The sequence below is a fragment of the Protopterus annectens genome, chromosome 2.part0 (assembly GCF_019279795.1).
Source record: "Protopterus annectens isolate FY-2018-M chromosome 2.part0, PAN1.0, whole genome shotgun sequence".
In the NCBI taxonomy this organism is placed as follows: domain Eukaryota; kingdom Metazoa; phylum Chordata; order Ceratodontiformes; family Protopteridae; genus Protopterus; species Protopterus annectens.
In genome coordinates this window covers 629,026,945-629,048,774 of record NC_056728.1, presented here as the reverse complement: position 1 = coordinate 629,048,774, position 21,830 = coordinate 629,026,945, and the positions used below count along the sequence as shown (strand labels likewise).

The 21,830-nt window shown below is 40.0% G+C and overlaps 1 protein-coding gene across 1 annotated transcript in view; it reads right to left on the bottom strand.

The window, feature by feature from the left end:
- LOC122793174 (stimulated by retinoic acid gene 6 protein-like) overlaps positions 1-21,830 on the bottom strand; it is a 953,191-nt gene that overhangs the window by 114,756 nt on the left and 816,605 nt on the right. The window contains exon 15 of the mRNA XM_044060994.1: positions 9,253-9,372. Coding sequence (XP_043916929.1) covers positions 9,253-9,372 — 120 coding nt within the window. The remainder of the gene's footprint in view (positions 1-9,252; positions 9,373-21,830) is intronic.

Below are 21,830 nucleotides of genomic sequence, written 5' to 3'. Positions count from 1 at the left end.
AGAATGGCTCTAAAGGCTTCCTATACCGGTGGATATGAAGGTACTGTGCATGCAGCTTTTATCATTCTAATTCCTGCAACCTGTGGACACATTGGGTATATCACAAATGTCAGCCTGCAGAAAACTTAGCACAGTCCTCAATAAATTTCTTTTACCTGTGCATAAGCACAGCTGGCTCCATAATACAGCATTGCAGAGAGCCACCACAATGTGTGGGTTCTACAACACTGCTCACTTCCACAATGATCTGGGAATTAAAGATTGCATACATGTAGCAACAAAGGCTCTAGCTGGTGTCCATGAACAGTGGTATATCAATGGGAAGGGTTACCATTTCATCTGTTGCTAGAGGGTCTGCACAGCACCCTGGCAGTGCCCATGATTCTCACATGGGGTGTGCAAGTCACCTTTATTGCTACTTCCTGCACAGTCAAATTCCACTGAGCCCACTTGCAGTCCCACATGTATATAGCCACAGACACTATGTACACATGTCTCATCCCCTTTATATACCTCTGCTGAATTTCAGGGGATGGAAGATACCCCATGGTGCCCTGGTTGATGTCACCCTTAAGAAACAAATACAGTCTGGTCAAAATACAATACAACACTGCCCATGCACAAACCTGAAACATTGTAGAGCAAGGATTTGGCCTGCTGAAAGTCAAGCTATTTGTATAACGGCATACTGTATAATATAATTAGCAGGAAGCAGGCAACCCAGCTCAAAGACAATCCCACCACCATAAATACCACAAGTAACAAAAAACTGAAGGTAATGCTACTCAATGCCGGAAGAATAAAACCTCAAAATGCATGCACTCGAGGCACTCCTCAGTATGGAGAAAATCAATATATGTGCAGTAACAGAAACCTGGTTTAAGGCTCCAGAGAGCACCCCAGCACTACCAGGTTACAACTCATACCATACATTCGGCCACAAAACCCAGACCTAAATACAAAAGGCAGGGGAGTATCTACATTCATCAAGGATACCCACACCTCCAGGTTAGTGGCACAGCACAATGCTTCAGAGATCATCCACGTGCAACTAATAACGGGCAAAACTGTTATTCAAATTATAGCTTGCTACAGATCACCCACCATATCCCAGGACCCCCACTCCGCATTCCTGGAAACACTGGGAAACATAAAGGTCCTACCAAACACCCTGATATTGGGTGATTTCAATTACCCAAACATTAACTGGGAGAACTACTCAAGTACAAACTCCCTTGCCCAACATTTCCTAGAATTTATAAAGTCAAACACCCTAGATCAACTGACCAACACCCCCACCAGAGGTGACAACATATTGGACCTGGTCATCAACAACATGCGCGACTGGTGTTCCACACCGGAGGTCAACCCCTCGCTGGTTAGATCTCACCATAAACTAATCACTCTGGATATCCACATTCCGCCACCAACCCCGGTAAAACCACCATGAAAAACTTTTCAAAAGCAAACTTCACGTTACATAAGACCGAGGTGGGAAGTTTCAAAGCCCCCATGCTAAAGGATAATACTGTCCAAGCTGCAAAATCCTTTACTAATGCACTCTATGGGCACCTACAAGAATGCATGGATCGTGCTATCCCAAACACAACCAAGACTCACTCCTCCAAGAAAAGGAAACCAGTCTGGAGGACCCCTGCCATAAACAAGCTATATAATAGAAGGAGGAAACTAGTACAGAAAAGAGTAAAATCCCAAGAAGGGAAGACATCCTTGATTAGTATCAGCAAAAATCCATGTTCCTTCATAAAATCATCCAAGGCTAGCTTCGAAAGAAAAATTGCCATGGACTCCAAAGATAACAACAAGGCATTCTTTAGCTATGTCAAGAATCTAAGTGGCAATTCTCAGATCTGCTCAGAGTTAGTGCAGAATGGCACAAAATACACTGAACCAACCGATATAGCCAACATCCTGGCAGACAGATTCAGTGCAAACTTCACCCCCCTCTTACCCCTAAAAGGGCCCATAACTATACCAGAAGAATGTAGAGCCCCTGAAATCACAGACACTCAGGTTAAAACAGCCCTCTCCAAAGCCAAAAACACAGCATCAATGGGACCGGATGATGTCCCAGGCTGTGTCCTACATGAGCTCAAAGATGAACTAACCCCTCACCTAAACACACTGTTTAAACTCAGCCTCTCCACAGGCTACATGCCCACAGAGTGGTGCACAGCAACGATTATTCCACTCCACAAAGGTGAAGCCACAACAGACCCTAGGAACTATCGCCCTATATGCCTGACTAGCTTGGTCTGCAAAGCTATGGAGTGCATCATCATGGATCTCATTAACAGAGACATTGGGAACCTCCAAACACTGGACCCTACCCAGTTCAGCTTTGTTAAGGGCAGATCATGCCTCCTAAACCTGGTGGACTTCTTTGAGACAGTTACCAAGGCAATATATGAGGGAAAGGTGGTCCACACAGCCTATCTAGACCTTGCAAAGGCCTTTGACACCATTCCCCACTCAGGTATTATAGACAAGCTCACCATCCTGAACATAAACCCCTACGCCACAAGATGGGTTGGCAACTGGCTCATGGACAGAACCCGCATAGTAAGAGTTGCGGGAGCTAGGTCTGTCTCTAAACTGGTTACAAGTGGCATTCCCCAGGGCTCAGTCCTAGGACCCCTCCTGTTCAGAATATACTTCTCAGAGGTATAGACAAGCACAGGAGGACTATGGCTGACCAAGTTCGCAGACAACTGCAAACTAGGGGCTATAATTGACTCCCCGGCTGACACAGGCATCCTCCAAAAGGGTCTCACTGAGACAGATACCTAGTGTCAAAACCATGGCCTCAAGCTAAATGCCAAAAAGTGCATAGTCATCCCCTTTGGAAAAAATAAAGTACCCACAAACTACCACATAGGTGGTAGCCCCCTAAATGCGGAAGACGTAATAAGGGATGTGGAGACCCAAGTAGATAGTAACCTCTCTTTTGATAATCAAATTACCAAAGTGGTTAGAAAATCATTCTATGTGGCCCACCTAATCACAAAAGGGTTTGCATCCAGATCGAAAGAGGTCATTGGGCCCCTCTATGCATCACTCATCAGACCCATCATAGAGTACAATGCCCCATTTGGTATGTACCTTACAAGACACCTGCAACAACTGGAAAGACCACAGAAGTACTTCACCAAGAGGATCACTGGCCTCAAGCAGATGCCCTATGCAGCTCGACTGAAGAAACTCCAGCTGTACTCAATTGCATGCCGCCTACTCAGAGGTGATCTCTGCCTGACATACAAGGCCATGTCCAACCCAGAATTGATGGACATGCTCCACCTAAAGAAAACCATATCCCCTCAAGCCACATGGTCCAGGGATCTAAACCTCACCACAACAGAAAATAGGACATGCTGGAGGGATAGATTCCTGTCCCAGAGACTTCCCATGCTCTGAACAAGATTCCAATCTACATTAGGCAGAGCTCCTCGCTAGCCCTCTTCAAGAGAAACCTTGACGAGTGGATGGGAAACAGAAAGTTTACCCCAGGGATCACTTCAATGGCTCTGCTGGACAGAGGCACAGGGAACTAATCTAAGGGGGCGGCGAAAGCCAACACATTCTGGCTAGGCTTATAAATGCCTTCGGACAGATATCCTAGTACCTACCTATGAACCTATGAACCTATGGAGCTTCTGGAGTTACAGCATTATCCTTCAGTAGCAATGACAGTGATACCAACAGACAGCAGCATGTGGCCACACTATATCTCCAGACAACACCATGCACAGTATATGGAAGTGCAGGCAGTGTGCCTTGACAAGGAAATAGTGCCAATGCAGTGCAGCATCCACAGCGACAGTCCATTGTTACACAGAACAAAATGATGCAGGTGGCATTTTTAAAGTCTATGCTTGTTAATGAATGATTGAGTCATGTGGCACATTAGGCATCTCCACTTACTGCACAGGAGGGAGGGTGATGTAGGTCACACCTGTCATCATTTGCACAGGTGCCAAGGGATACATTATCATGGTTGGCAGCACATCTGGGAGGTTTACAAGTTAACAAAGCTGCAGATAAAGGTCTCATGGGGGGGGGGGCATCTACGTCATAAGTAATTTCCTCTGTGTCATGGTGGGTTAGCCAGTATGTGACTGTGCTGTGAGGCCATAGCAATGACTGGGTGTTGTGGAACTAAAGGCCCCTGTGTCACTGATGTGGTGGTACTGGTGGAGCAGGACCTCTCTGTGGTCAGCTGTTGAGGTGTTCTGTATGTAAAAGCTCAGTGCCATGATCCCCAAGATATGGGATGGCAGGCTATGATACCACTGGTGCTGCAGGTACAGACTGTACTCCCTGTAATGCTTTCCTAAGGGGGGGTCACCCCAGGAATGCACATGCTACTGGCCATGAATAATACTGCCAGATATCGCAGTGAGGGTGGTGCTCACTGTCCTACACATGGAAGTAGACATGGTAGCAAGACTCTATTGTTTCCTAGACAGAAGACAGACTGGCACTGCTAGGTGACATCCTCAAGGAAAACAAGCTACACATTAATCATCTCCAGGGTCTGACTGTGACACTTGACATCCTTGTTAGAGCACTGTATGGTAGGTATTTCCACACTGGATATAGTGTGGTTATCTGGTGCTGCATCCCTAGGGCATAGTGGTATAATAGTGGTGCTGTCAGGTAGTGTGGACCCCCATTGACAGGGATGATGTGCACCCATACTGTGTAGCCCATAGGTCAGGTGGGAATGAGACCAGATTATTATCCTGGGCAATAGATATCAAACTACCTAGGAGGGAGACACACATTGCGTCATGGGACTCTGATTCAGTCTGTGTGTTGGCATCATCAGCAGATCCTCTGTATGTGCTAACCTCAGTCTGAGTTTCTGCCACAGCCCCTACAGATGTCAATGTAACAGTAGTGTGGACTGTAAATACATACTCTAAGACATGATAAACTGAATCTGGCTATAACATATGGTACCCTGTAGTATGCAGGCAAATGATCTGAGGAAATATGCAGACATAAAACATGCACCTAACTGTGCTGGGAGGTCTGTGTGCCTGAATACCTGATGTACCTACGAAGAACATATACACTGGTATTTGTGCTCTCCTTATAGTCTGCATGTGTACTGTTGCTATGAATCAGCTGTTTTATGGATACTAACTTGGTTTTGCTCCATTTGAGATAAATGAGTTTCAGCCACTCCTGAACCTGTATCCACTCATCCAGATGTTAAACCTGTGCCCTCATCCTCTCCATGCAGATGTGCTAAGAATGCATCATTCTTTATGAAGCTCACAGCAGAAGGTAGCCTCCTCCATTTTGTCGACCTTTTGCCCACAATACTTTGTGCCTGTTTTGAAGACCACCACATTATGTTGTTGACATGCTTCCAACAGTGATGTGTTGCATGGTTCTTTCCATTTACAGCCAGCACTGGTACCATGAACCAGTGTGTCGTGCATGTGATCTTTTAAGGTCCAGTAAACTCACCCTCTCCAAAATAACCTCCCCCGTGGGTGCCTATAGCAGGACATGATTCCAAGCGCAGCTAATGTTGTCTAACTTTTGCCTTTGATCCCTGGTGTAAGGCATGAGTACAGTTATGAAATGAGGAGACCATAGCTGTTGTCCAGTGATGACTGGAACAGGCTAACAATAACAAACAGTAGGCTGGCTTCTCTATACTTAACAGTATAAGGTTGTACAGGGATGGCAAGGCAGTACAGGCATCAGTTTATATGGAATAGACATCGGAGTACCCCAGTGGTAATGAAGGGAAGTGGTATAGAAAGACATGTATACATATATTGCTGGGGTGGGTAATATATAGACATCCACATGACTGTATTGGTGAAAGGTGGGCTTTACTGACAGCATGTTGAGGGACTAGCTGGGGTTCTGTAGGTGACAGTGGGCAATGGGTTATACTGACAGGCACTGTTTGTGTGGATGTTCACTACAGGTATTCCTTTGGCATATACCACCACATAGATACATACAGTACTTCCAGAGGAAGATCATGTTGAAATGGGGCCCTAGACAGGGTAATAAACAAGCCCCCCAACCATTCCAGTGTCCCATTACTTGGCTATCTCTCCTCAGTTATCACAAACAGTGTTCAAATATGTCAGTGTGTATACAATTTTCTTTGATTGCAGATATTTGATTTAAATTTAAAGCCTTTGTTTCAAATTTTATAGAACAAATACTGGTGATCATTTGCTAAACAAAACAAAACAGTCTTCACATTAAAAACAGACTTAGCAAGAGCAACACTAAACTTATCTTCCCTTGAAACTCACATTCATTGAAAATCCTTATGGCCAGCAGTGGATTATGTGTATGTTTATATCCAGAGATGTCCCCCAAACCCAGTGATGATAGTTACATTTCTGACTACATCCTTTTCAGGTGTCTGTGTAAAACAAAAAAAAATAAATACAATAATATCCCAAGTCAGAAAGTCACACAAACTATTTATTTATTTATCCGTTGTTGATAGGTTAGTCCAACTAGGCCAGTAGCTTCTTTTTGGGGGCAACCTGAGGTGGTATTTAAATTACAATGGGAAATTGGGCGAGTGCTGTACAAAATATTGCTGTTCACTTGTCCTCTGTACTGGTTAAAAAACTGAAATCTCCTGTGGTATTTGGGAAAGTACGTGCTGAGGCGTGCAAATTCACTTGTTCTCCTGTTAAAAATCAAATCTCCTGTGCTGTTCACTTGTCCTTTTGTTAAACATACCTGCTAAGGTCCTCCTGTAAAAAAATCAAATCTCCCATGCTTATTGATGATGCTGTTTGGGAACATGCTGAGGTGTGCATTTGAACTTCACTTGTACTCCTATTAAAAACTAGTACATGCTGAGGTGCATGTTTGAATCTTCAGTGCTGTTGCTGAACAGCATTAATGGAAATACATGCATGCTTTTACAGAGGAACTTTGAGGTTATCAACTGTTTTGAATATTTAATGTTACAGACAAACTTTGTTTAAAAAAAAAAATTTAAAACGCAACTGGGTCCTCAAGCAGCACAGGGACTTAGGCAGCTGCCTAGGCATACCGCTCAACCTCTTAGTGCAAGAAATCTGGACAAAGCCATAAACAGTGAAGGGTCAATGGTCTAAAAATAGGGGTATATTATAAATATTTCTTTTATAAATTTAGAAAGCTACTAAAACAGCTGATTTTGTGTTAGCATGTATTTTTCTGAATTATATGAAATCTGAAACTCAAATGTCTGTCATTATTTATTGACTTCAACCCCCAATGATTTGTCAGCAAACCACAAATTTTATGAGGAACAGACAAAAAATATAAGGCAAAAATCTGGAAATGCTGCAACACTCTGGACAGTAGAGAGGTATGTGCATAGGTCATATTATGCTGAATCCAGCTCTGCATAGGTGAGACAAGAAGCAGAAGAGATAGAGTGTTCTATTACTATGGGCTGACTTTCCACAAATGCAGCTTCTCTCTCTCTCTCTCGTTTTTTTGTATATATATATATATATATATATATATATATATATATATATATATATATATATATATATATATATATATGGGTTCATGTTAGAACGTCGACAACTGACTATATCGACAAGTAGCCCTGCAGCACCAAATAAACGAAACCTCAAAGCATCGACATTTCAAATAACCGACACTTACTCCATCGAGACGACTTCACAGACAATCCACTTTACCGACAACGCGCTACACCCACATCCCATATTACAGGTAAAGGGTATTAACATATGTTGAGTGGGGGATGTAGTTATAATGTCAGACTAAGTGACATAAGTTTATAAATACATCCCCTACCTCACATATGTTAATACCCGTTACCTGTAATATATATTATATACATATGGATCTACTTCTAAAGATCAAAGGTTCAAAACTTCGAACTTCAAATGTCTGAGACTAGAAGATCGAAGTTTTGAAACTTTGAACATTTTGAATGGAGATCGCCATACAGCACAGAATGGAATATTTACTGTTTTCCTCACTGTAGTGCAATCTCGGAGTTGGTATATTTATTTAGCAGGGGGTATGGGGGTGCAGGGGGCTTGCACTTCTGCAAAAACGTACAACTTTTTTTTTTGTTTTTATTTTTTTATTTCATTTTTGAAGTTTTAAAACTTCGATCTTCTGGTCTCGGCCATTTGAAGTTCAAAGTTTTGAAACTCTGAGCTTTAGAAGTATATATGTATATATATATATATATATATATATATATATATATATATATATATACACATACATACAAAGACACACACACACACACACACACACACACACACACACACACACACACACACACACACACACACACACACACACGCACAAGCAATACTGTAATACTTATTCTCCTTTGATATTTCCTCTGACCAGTCAACAATATTAAAAGCTTGTTGTAGTTTTTCAAAACTGTTCGAGACTTCAGGGTAGTTGAAAGACTTTTCACCAAAATGCACTTAAAATATAATTTGATGACTAGTTTCACACAACTGCAGCACTACCAATGTAAATTATTGCAACTGGCTCCTAGTGAAACTCCTCACATAAGATGTAACTCTGGTAAGGTAATCTAAGGGACCACAGATGTATACTACAAATTAGTTCTGCATTCAAGATGAAATTCTCCTCCCACAGTATGTATTAGTCACATCTGAGATGCTTCCTGTTTGTTGGATAACACTGTGAACTGTGAACTTTCACGTAAGTCAGCAACATTAATCTATCTCGACCTACCTAGCTCTTAAATCTTTTTGCTTCATATTCACAGGTGATCAGACAATCTCTCACTTGGTTGCACAATTTTGTCGCTTTAAGTTGGTCTTTCAGCTGTTGGTAGAATGTATTTTGTCCTAAAAAGCCAAAAAATTCTAAACTGTCCAGCAACTTTTAACAAATGCTTTTTATCAGCAATTTATTACTAGACTTATTACTCTTCAGAATATGCATATTTGTAGAATCCTTTGTTTTACATTTCTATCTGATTACTCCCTGGGTAACATTTAGGAAAAGGTATTTCTCTTATCCATTTTATTTTATTTACCTGATGTATTGTGTGCAGCAAACAAACAAATATATGAAGGCCATTATGTGTTGCTTTTCTAACTACATGGAGGTCATCATCTTTTTTTAGTTAAAGTGCCTGTAGATTCTCTGCAGTATAAGTAGGTGATGTGAACAATAAATAAACAAAATATAACAGGTTACTTTATTTTGTACTACCTGTTGTTCAGTGCCAGTGGTTTTCCCTTGTCTTCAGGTGATATCTTTTTTTGAAGGAAGAATGTGGAAGCCATCATAACTTGTATTATCATAAGTGCGATCACAATTCCAATGGTGAGGCTAGAAGTAAGAAATATTATTACTCTCTTCAGTACACAATCTTTCTTCAGAGACATTTATTTATTTATTTTCTGTATATGTGGACTGATCTAAAAGGATTATTTTCAGTGACAGCTTGGGTCAGTAAGTAATAGATCATACATGTTCACCAATTTTATGAGACAACAACAGAAGGTTAACAACAGTAACTGTTGTAGCAGGTAGCTAATGAAGTATATAGACAGTACAATTCTAAACATACAAAGAGGTAACATGACCTGCAGTATCATGACTACGATCACAATTCCTATGGTGAGTTGAGAAGATAAGTAATATTATTAGTATACAGTTCAGTACATAATCCTTTATTTATTTCATATGTATGTAAACTGATTAAAAAAGGCTATTTCCAGTGACAGCTTTGGTCAATAAATAATGACATATATATATGTGTATATATATATATATATATATATATATATATATATATATATATATATATATATATATGTCATATACTGCCAGACTGAAGAAACTCCAACTCTATTCAGTTGCATACCGTCTGCTCAGAGGTGACCTGTGCCTGACATACAAGGCCATGACCAACCCGGAATTAATGGACATGCTTAAACCTTAGCATGGATATAAATAGGACGTGCTGGAGGGATAGATTTATCACTCAGAGACTCCCCATGCTGTGGAATAAAATCCCAGTCCATGTGAGGCAGAGCACCTCGCTGGCTCTGTTCAAGAGAAATCTTGACCGGTGGATGGGAGATCGTAGGTTTACCCCGGGAATCATCTCTGTGTCACTGCTGGACAGAGGCACAACAAACTAATGGGCACATTATTTCTAACATAAGGGGTGGCGTAAGCCACATAACTTTGGGCTAGGCTTATAAATGCCTTAGGGCAGATAGCCTAGTATAAACCTATGAACCTATGAACCTATATATATATATATATATATATATATATATATATATATATATATATATATATACTCAGCAATTGTTATATGATCATGATTGGAAGCTAACAACAGGTATCTGTTGCAGTACCCATAGGTCCAACCATATAGTTCCAGCCAAAAAATAATATCACTATGGTACAAAGCCTTAGTATCCAAATGGGAAGCAGTTTTCCTATCATTCTAATCTATGTATCAAGAAGAGTCAAGATGAGTCATGTCACAATATCAGGTTAGGTTAGTAGGTGAAGAAGCTTGAACAAGGTAAAGGTTACAGAGGTTAAGCATTATGCAAATAAGAGAGAGGGCTTCAGTGATCATAACTTTGCACAGTATTAATTATTTTTGTATATACTAGTAAGAGGTGAATAGTATTAATAAACATATTTACACTGTTTATATATAGCTGGTTATTAATCAATGAGTGCATATAGACAGTCTCAGGAATTATTATTTATTTATTTAATTACATTTTTTTTGACCCCCTTGAACCTCATTTTTACTGGCCCAATCTCTAGTGCCTCATGTCCACCCTGGGTCTACCAGCCATCCTTCTATCTCCCACAGACATGTTCTGTTATGCATAGCTGGGGCCAGTTGTGTATACTAAGGGATTTCTGGGGGCCCAGCCTGTCTAGGTTTCCATCTCTTTTTAAGTCTTACCATCCCCCCAACACATTTTTGCATCCAAGGAAATTCCCATCTTAGGACCATGCCTCCACTTTGGAAGCATATTAACAAGCACCCGCCTACCGAGGATGGGCATGCCCATCCCTTCATTGTGGCTCCATCAGTCACCTGATCTGCTAATTGGACCAGGTTGGCTGTACCATAATCAGGGCTTTACCCCGCTATACCACTGGAGTGGCTAGTCTTGAAAATTGTTAACAGTAAAACATCAAACTACAAAGGGTTCACAACAGATATGGCAAAGGTAAATGAAGTAGGAGATATACTAGAGAAAGTAACTGACTAACATACAAACATCTCAAAGAGGGAATTATATCACAGTTTTTTGTATGCCTTTTGGAGAAAACTACATATAACAAGCATTTTAAGGAAAGTAATGCACATTGAAACATAGAAGCTTGTGGTGTGGACAAAGAAACATTTATTCACAGAAAGAGTGGTGAGTTCTTGAGACACATTCTTAAAATACATAGTAACAGTAAAAAGAGTGATGGTATTCTAAAACACAAAGGGCTGGTACAAGGGACTCGAGTATAAAGAAAAGAGGGATGAAAATGCATGAAAAACAAGTAAGAATTCGGGTGATAATATAATACATACAGATGACCAGACTGGGTGGGTCATATGCCCTGTTTTGACAGCATAATATAAGTTATATTCATAATTCATAAGAGTCACGTAAGTATAAATCTGTCTGTTTGCATATGCAAATGTTTACTTTCAGTCAATTTAAGTGTTTTGTCTTGGATACACACTCCTCAAAGTTACATCACTTGATGCAAAGAATAAGGAAACTTTAGGCATAGTATAAGTAAGACATTTTGATTACATAAATATAATTACATGTGTGCATGCACATACTGTGCATGTATATATATATATATATATATATATATATATATATATATATATATATGTATATATATATATATATATATATATATATATATATATATATATATGTACATACACAGATAGAGCTTATATTACCAAATTCAAATGACATATTTTTGAAAAGTAGAATGAAAAAATAGTACCCAGAAAAAAATGCACAGAGGCATAAGGAGAATACACAGAATTTAGGGAGGCAATGTCAAAAACTCATGATTAACCCTCAGACCTTAAAAGTGTGAGGTGAATAATGACTGCTCCAAAATGTGGCTGCCATTGTGACAGCAGATAACAAAAAAGCCATTGAATTGACATAAAAGATCTTCCTGTAGACAGCACTAGAGAAAATGTGCTTTCTGGGAGCCATGTTATGGTTATTGAGTGAAATGTTCAAAACCCTTAGGGTACGGGTCAGAAACAGCAATCACAGTGAGGTTTAATTTTCCTTACATGAGAATATACACCAGATATGCCCATGATTGTCCAGTTATAAGCCACATAAAGCAATTACAGAACAGATCAGACAAACTGAGAAGTTAAAAGGGTGGGTGTGACTTAGGGTAAAATCTGCTGTAGGTGACAGATCAGGAACTCATTGCCATGGTGATAATGAAAGTGCAATATCATATTCAATGACAGTCATATATGGAATAAATAATAATAAGAATGACATTATAATCTGCCTTCACTTACAACCTTCATCTAGAAGAACAAGTGATAATGTTCTCTGCATTGCAAGGCTGCATCCCTGAGATACCTAGAGATTAGACTGACCAGATCAAACACCATTAAAACATGCTAGCTATATTCCAGTGGAAAAACTGTTAAGAAATATTAAAGAAAGACAGTGTTCAGCAATTCCAGGTACACCATGCACTAGGACTACAACACTTAAAAGTATCACAATACTCATTTTTTTTATAATTATTCAAAAGTTCCCCAGTCCATGTATTAGAAGTAGAAAGATAAGTGACGGCAACTATTATTCAAGTTTACATGGACAGCAGGATCACCAGACTAGGAAAATCTACTGTGTGCTTAAACTTAATATTTAAGGAAGAATAGTGGTTTTAAATCAGGGACAGTCTATGTGAGGCTAACTGCAGTAAATCCATACTGAATATAAGGCCTATGGAAAATATCTGACGAGCACATCTAAACACAACTAATTATAGTGACACTAAAACAGATATCCACAGACAGACAGACAGATATTTCATTGATAAAACTCCCCTTAAACTACTGCACCAACAATGTACCTAACCTATCCTGGAAATGGCACTGCTTTGAAGGATGGAGCTGGAGGATTCCCCTCAGCTAAAACTCACAGATAATGTACTATCCAGGAAAAATAGAGGCTTCCTCTACTCATAGTAAGTGTAAAGAAAGATGTCATAAGCTCATTTGAGGAGCTAAACCCAGATACAGAAACATAATTTATTTTCTATCAGTGATGCAATAATGAATAAAACATGACTTGCAAGGGAAACAGGAACAAACCTAAGACTCAAGTATATCTGTGAACCAAGGAGATGAAGAGATAACATCTGTACAATTTAAAAAATATAGACTGGAGTAATATGGAAAGAGCAAAATGGGAGATGGATTTTCAGAACTAAACAAATTTACAAGTGGTAGAGTACATAAGTTGTGGACGAACACTCAAGCTGCTTCTATGGAGCAAATGTGTAGTCTTTTCCCCTCCCCTTAATCTCTTCTTCTCTTCCTCACACTGCCACTTCATTTGCCCATCTTTCCTCCTTGGAGGAGTCTCATTAACTATATTCTCCCTGCATTATATCATCTGTATAGTCACATACACTGTCTGTATGAGCAGCAGTATAACTCCTCATTCTTATGTAATCTGTACACACATTGCATGTCTGATCTTCAGTAATGTTTCTGCACTGAACCATGTATTGCTTTAATCATATGCTGTACACAGCAATTGTATGCACTTCTGATTTGTATATAACTTAAATACTTGCTTATCTAGGTTCATAGGTTCATAGGTAGGTACTAGGCTATTGGCCCTAGGGTCTATATAAGCCTAGCCAAAGGTACCCTGGCTTTCGCCACCCAAGAAAATTATTTTCCTGTGCCACAGTCGAGCAGAGCCACAGAAGTGATCCCTGGGGTAAATTTTCTATTTCTCATCCAATCATCAGGACTTTTCTTGAAGAGTGCTAATGAGGAACTTTGTTTGATATAGATAGGTAGTTTGTTCCAGAGTATGGGAAGTCTCTGGGACAGGAATCTATCCCTCCAGCATGTTCTGTTTATTGTGGTGATGAGGTTTTAGGTCCCTAGAGCGTGTAGCTCATAGGGATTGGGATTTCTTTAAGTAGAGCATGTCTAAAAGCTCTGGGTTTGACATAGCTTTGTGTGTTAGGCAGAGATTGCCTCTGAGTAGGCGATATGCAACGGAGTAAAGCTGCAGTTTTTTGAGACGGTCTGCATAGGGCATCTCTTTGAGGCCGGTAATCCTCTTTGTGAGGTATTTCTGTGGCCTTTCCAGTTGTTGTAGATGTCTTGTGAGGTACATACCAAAAGGGGCATTGTACTCTAAAATGGGTCTAATGAGTGACGAGTAGAGGGGAACAATGACCTCTTTTTTCCTGGATGTGTGCCACATAGAAGGATTTCCTGACTACTGTGGCGATGTGATTATCAAAGGAGAGACTACTGTCCACCTGTGTCCCAAGGTCTCTTATCACACTTTCGGTATTAAGTAGACTACCACCTATGTGGTAGTTCATGGGTACTGAGTTTTTACCAAAAGGAATGACAATGCACTTTTTGGCACTGAGCTTGAGGCCATGGCTTTGACACCAGGCATCTGTCTCAGCAAGGCCCTTTTGTAGGATGTCCACATCTTTTGGAGCTATGATTATGGCTCCTAGTTTGCAGTCATCTGCGAACTTCATTAGCCAAAGACCTTCTGTGTTGGCCTGTACTTCAGAGAAGTAGATACCAAACAGGAGAGGACCCAGGACTGAACCCTGTGGTACTCCACTTGTCACTAGTCTGAAGCTGGATTTGGAGTCTAATCCTTTCACAGTGTGGGTTCTGTCAGTGAGCCAGTTGGCAACCCATCTTGTGACATAGGGATTTATACCTAGTTTAGTGAGTTTATCTATAATTCCAGAGTGGGGGATGGTGTCAAAAGCCTTGGCAAGATCTAGATAGGCTGTGTGAACCACCTTACCCTCATCTACGGCTTTTGTGACTGCTTCAAAGAATTCTATCAGGTTTAGGAGACATGATCTGCCTTTTACAAACCCGAAGTAGGTGGGGTCCTGAGTTTGGAGATTACCAATGTCATTGTTTATATGTTCTATGATGATACGCTCCATAGCCTTGCAGATGAGGCTCAATAGGCTAATGGGGCAGTAGTTTCCGGTGTCTGTGTTGGTCCCCCCTTTGTGAAGTGGGATAACTGTCACTGTGCGCCATTCAGTGGGCACATAGCCTGAGGTGAGGCTATGATTGAACATGGTACTTAGGTGGGGTGCCAGTTCGTTCGGTAGTTCATGTAGAACACAGCCTGGGATGTCGCAGGTCCCATGGATGCTGTGTTCTTGGCTTTGGATAGTATGTTTTTTTACCTGTGCAGCCATGATTACAGGAACTTTGCATTCTTCTGGTATAGAGATGGGCCCTTTAGGGGATGACAGAGGGGTAAAGTTAGCACTGAACCTATCTGCCAGGATGTTGGCAATATCTGTTGGTTCTGTATATTTAGTGCCATTGTGCTGTAACTCAGAGCAGATCTGAGTGTTGCCATTGAGATTCTTGACATAGCTATAGAATGCTTTGTGGCTGTCTTTAGAGTCAGTGGCGATTTTGTTTTCATAACTAGCTTTGGAGGATTTTATGAGGGATCTCAGCTTCTTACTGAAGCTGACCAGGGAGTTTCCCCAATCATGGGATTTTACTCTTTTTTGCAACAGTTTCTTTCTTCTGTTGTAGAGTTTGTTTATGGCAGGGGACCACCAGATTGGCTTTCTTTTTTTGGAGTATAGCATCTTGGTTCTGTTAGGGATTGCACGATCCATGCACTCATGTAAGTGCTTATAAAGTGCATTTGTGTAGGATTCAGTGGTCATACCTCTATTGTCCGTCAGCATGGGTGTCGTGAAGTTTGCCACTTCTGTCTTAAGAAGCGTGAAGATGGCTTTGGAGAAATGTTTTTACTGTGGTTTCCCTAATGGGGGGTGGGGGAGGGATGTGGATGTCTAGGATGATTAGCTTATGGTCGGATTTGACGAGGAATTGACCTCTGGTGTGGAGTACCAGTTGCTCATGTTGGTAATAACCAGGTCTAGGATATTGCTGCCCCTGGTGGGGGTGTGGATAAGTTGATCCATGGCATTGGAATTTATGAATTCCAGAAAACGTTGAGCACAAGAGTTGGTACATGAGTAGTTTTCCCAGTTAATGGTAGGGTAGTTGAAATCACCCATTATTAGGGTGTTAGGTTGTACCCTAATATTTTCCAGTGTATTAAGAAATGAGTGGGAATCCTGGGACATGGTGGGGGATCTGTAGCAAGCTACAATTTGGATTGCGGTCTTGCCCAGAGTTAGTTGCACTTGGATAATCTCGGATGCATTATGCTGAGCAACTAGCCTGGTGGTGTGGATATCCTTAATGAATATGGACACGCCTCCGCCTTTAGTGTTTTGGCCCAGGTTAGGTAATGCAGGGGTACTCTCTGGAGCCTTGAACCAGGTCTCTATCACTGCACAGATGTCGATGTTCTCCATTTTAAGAAGTGCCTCAAGAGAGTGCATTTTGAGGTTTAGACTTCTAGCATTGAGTAGCAATACCCTCAGATTCTTCTTGCCTGTACCTGTTTCGGTGGTGAATTTGTCATTTGAACCTTGCCTAAAAAAGGCACTATAGGGGTGGCTAGAGCCTTAGCCAGTATCCGGAATCCCAGGGGCAACAGGTGCAGGCCATCTCTGACAAAGCATCGTGGCTTGTCGATCATGTCATCCCAGGCAGACAGATACTGGATCCCCTTAGAATGACACCAGAAGCTTAGCCAATTGTTGAAGTCAATCATTTTTTCCTTGTACTGTGGTATCATTCTGGGTGATGGCAGGATGCTACTCAGGGCTAGGGTTATACCTGCCTGGGCTACAAGATCGGACAGCTCCTCCATGTCCCTTTTCATGTAGTCCAAGGAGGTACATCTCAGGTCATTCACACTAACATGGACAATGACAGAGTCATATTTGTACTTGTTGTGGAGTGACCTGAGTGCATGTGTTATGTGGCAGATCCTGGCACCCGACAGGCAGCTGACAGTAACTTTCTCCTTGTTTAGCCTGGTGAGTGGAACATCAGTGTGTCTGACTATAGAGTCACCTATGACTAGAGTGTTGGGTACGTTGTTATGCCTTATGGGCTGTGGTTGAGTGGAACACTGAGTTTGTGGGCTATGTGTCATTTGGGTTGTGTTGGGGGGGGTGGAGGTTGCTTGTGTTTCTGCTTTGGAGGTCCCTGTTGCTTGGGCAGGTTTTTATTGAGAGCCTCCGCGAATTTAGGTGTGTGTTTTGTGTTTCTATGTGTGTGTTTTGGTGGTGTAGGTTTTGAGGGACTATGTGCTGAGGGTGGTGTGGTGCAAGTGTTTACCTTCTCCTCTTGACTGTCTAGTCCAGTCTTGGGTGAAGAGAGCTTTGCTTCCAGTTTGGCTATATAAGTGCATCTCTCACAGGTTGTAGTGTTGGGTGGTAGGAGGAGAGGGTTGTCTGTGTACATGAGGCAATTTCATCAGGTAGACAGGAGAAAACACCAGGAGCTGACCCTTAGACATGCCTGGATAGGTGCTTATTTGTTAAGTACTAGAAACTGTTTTCCTCTAGACAGTGAGGAAAGTTGAGTGTTGTAGTAATTTGTAGCTTATTTAGTGCTTACAATAAGTTCTGAACAAGTGCTGAAACAAAAAACTGGCTTCCCTCCAACACAGAAAGGCTTGGGGGCCTAGAAGCCTACAAGTAGTCCTGGACACAACAAATCTATACCCAGGTTAGACTACCCACAGGAAAGGCAGGAAACAAGCTTAGAAAAAGTTTTTTTTTTTTTTTTTTTTTTTTAGTGGAAAGAGATTTTTTTTTTTTTTTTTTTTTAGTGGAAAGAGAGAAAGGAGTAGCAGAAACTAAGCTGATTAGCCTTTTCAAATGTTCTCCCTGTACTGGGTAGAATGAGGTAATGACACTAGACTGGGAGGAGGGTCCCCGATCAAATTTACACTAGGGGCGAGCAACTGCAAAGCCACCAACTATAAAAAAAAGTAGTCATAACTATTTACATTCATTAACTTTTGCTAAGTGAAATACAGAAGACTTTCATTTCAAGCCATTCCAACATTCGTATAGATGAACATCCGAGAATTTAATGTCAAATGTCATTTTAGATTACGTATCTATGTAAATAAACAGTACAAGCTGACGCTATGTAAGAAAGGCTTGTGACTATATTTAATTTAAATAAAGAACATCAGGAAGATTCAAGTGGGAAAACTGTATTATCCTGAGGATCCATTCTCACAAAAAGGCACGTGACTATGGTAAGGAGGCAACACATTTTTTTTAAAAAAACATTCTTAAGACTAAAATGAACACACAGACCCATATGTCTATTAAATCCCAGGCAACAAACCAAAGCACCAGCACACGCACCTATGCAGCAAACGATATTAACCCCAAACCAAACAACAAACACAATAAAAACAAAAAATAAATGAAATACATGAAACAAAAAGGATCACAATTGAAACAAGCAACCCAAGTACCAGTAAAGGCACAGACCATTTAAAGCAAACAGTTTAGAACTTCAGATATCACAAAAGCTACAACCAAATAAGATTTATATATACTAATCTATTATCCAATCTGCTCATCCTTCCCCAAAAATTACACAAATCTATATACAGAAATTAGTACAATAGCTAAAACCAATAATATAAAAAGATATAAAAAGAAATAAAACCAAAAAATTAAGAGTATATTACACTTTTGAAGTATTAAAGGTATTCAGTTGTCCCTTAGTTTTTTATTGTTTTTGTCCATAGCTGACCATCCATTTCTAGTGGCATTTATTTTTAGGGAAGTCAAACTCCAGTCTATTTCTTCCCCTTCATCAATAAGTTTATGTTTCTGAATATATTCCAGCGCATCATCTAGAGGGTTTAAAGTTTTCTGTGCACCTGATAGAAAGATTTTTATTTTATTTGGGAAAATAAGCTGTGCTTTGATATCAAGTTTCTTCAAATGTTTTATCAGAGGTATGCAAGCTTTTCTTTTTGTTATGACAATCAAAGAATAATCATTATCAAATATAATACTGCATCAGTTTATTGTGATGGGAGAATTTGCTCGAGCAGTTTTAAACACTAAGTCTTTATCTTTACCATACCTTTGAACTGTACAGATTTTCACAGAATGTCCAGATTTTTGCCTCATAGGTTCATAGGTGAGTACTAGGCTAATGGCCCCAGAGCCAGCACAAGCCTAGCCCAAGAATATTCCCAGTCATCCTATTGCCAGACATTAGTTTCCTGTGCCCCTCTCGAGCAAGGCTGTTGAAGTGATCCCTGGGGTGAATTTCTTGTTACCCATCCACTCGTCCAGATTTTTCTTGAAGGGGGCTAGTAAAGTGTTCTGCTTGACACAAATGGGGAGTCTATTCCAGAGTATGGGAAGTCTCTGGGTTAGGAACCTGGCCACCATATTTTGGTCTATTTTTCATAGTATTTTGGCAAATTAGTTGCAAATCATTCAAGACTGAAGTTAGAAAATAATGGCAGGCATTTGAGTTTTGGACTTCATACTCTTCAGAAAATTTGTGATAACACAAAACCTGTTATTCTATCAACTTTCTAAGTTTGTAAGAGCAATATTTAAAAACTGTCCCTATTTTGGGCCTTTGTCCCACTTTTATTTATGGCTATGTCCAGATTTCTTGCTGTAAGAGGTTGAGAGGTATGATCTTGACTGAAAAGAAATCTACCATTACTGACCTTGGAGATAGAGGGTTTTTCTTTAAGGATGAGTTAGAAAGGGATCTGTGAGCTCACTCAACACTAAAAGAAAATGTTTCAGGTAAGTTCAACATCTTTGGCAAATAAGTGTTTAAAACCATACATTCTGATATTGTTTCTTCTGGATCTATTCTCCAAGTCTTCTATCTTCTACAAAAATAAGGTATTTTGTTTGAGAACAGATTCCATATGATTTTCATTCTCTGACATGCTGCCATCTAAATCACTGACTGCTTCCTCTCTACCAGAAATTTGAATAGACTGTTGTTTAACAACATCACTCAATAAATCTATTTGTTTTTCACACTCTTCTTTAACATTGTTTAATTTGTTATCTGGTATATTCATTTTTAGAGGTAGGTCATGAATGCTGCTGAGAATAGATTGCAAGTCTTTTTTCACTGAAGTTTCCTGAGAAGTAGAGTTAGAATGATTTATTCTGAATAAAGTAAAATCTATTGATATTTCTTTTACAAGAAAAAAATTATAAAATGATAAAAATGTATTTTCTTTGATGTACTTGTTAAAAAGATTAATTATTTATCCATCGAATATTAAGAAAATTAACGCACTGTGATAAAAAATCCTGTCATAAGTATTAAAAAAAGGAAGCAGAACAAAGGACTAGTGCTAACTGCTCACCATCTTGGTTGTGCCCCCGTTCTGTTTTATTTAAGTGGTGCTGACTTTACTTGATAAAGAGTTCAGATATGTTTAAAAACTTGTTTCTTGTTTTTATGTATCTTTGTGTGTCTATTTAAGTATATCGTGGCTATGTTATTATTAACTGTAATTCTATCTGAAATGTGTAATATTATTTTACCTACTCAAGTTAATTGTGGAACTTTTCTCCCTGGGCCTCCACCGACTTTTCTGATAATGAAATGCTACTAAATAATAAATAAAGAGATAGTTTCTGTTTTCTTTGGTAAACAATTTGATTTTAACTAGGAATCACCATTTATTCTCCTAATATGTTATTTTTAACAATTGTTTAGCCATTAGTCTTGTTACTCTGACATTTATACATTTCTAATGTCCTTAGCTTTCAGTTTCTCACACTCCACTGACTGATATTTTGCATATCAGTATCTATTCTTTATGCATACAAATTAACTCTGCTGCATTTTAGTGGTATACTACAGGTGAAAAATATATATTTATGCACATATTGTGGCATAGAGTCCTACCTATATCCCAATACACAAATGAAGAAGGTGGTAGTTTCTGCTCTCTACAAAGACTGAGTATTTGAAGACATCACAAATGCTGCACTGTTCATCCAGGTGTGCATCCCCCAAGCAGTAAACACACTTAGCATGTGCATCCAAATTTGTCAGCTTATGACCACAAACCACACATTACTCAAATCTAGATGGTTTGCCAGGCATCATTATACTTAAAGAAGTAAAAAACAGAAGGAAAAAACTATTTTCACACACACACACACACACACACACACACACACACACACACACACACACACACACACACACACACACACACACACACAAACATACTAGCAACAGGCTAGTAACCAACAAAAATGTTCACCAATGAGTGTCCAAAGACAACTAAAAACCTTATACCTCACTTTTTTGTTAAATTAACAACAGTACTAAAGAACTCCTGTTCGATTCTCGGCTTGGCTTGGGAGTGCCTTCTGTGTGGAGTCTGCATGTCCTCCCCGCGGTTGGGTAGCGTTCGAAAGACATGCATGCATAAATGGGCGTGCCTTCATTGAAGGTTGGGTGTCAAGCTGGCTCCTCGGCATTTCATAAAAATCTACTGCCAATCATTAGCGGACCGGAGTTCCGCTGTGGCAACCCCTTACCGGGAAAAGCCGAAAAACAAACAACAACAACAATAACTAAAAAG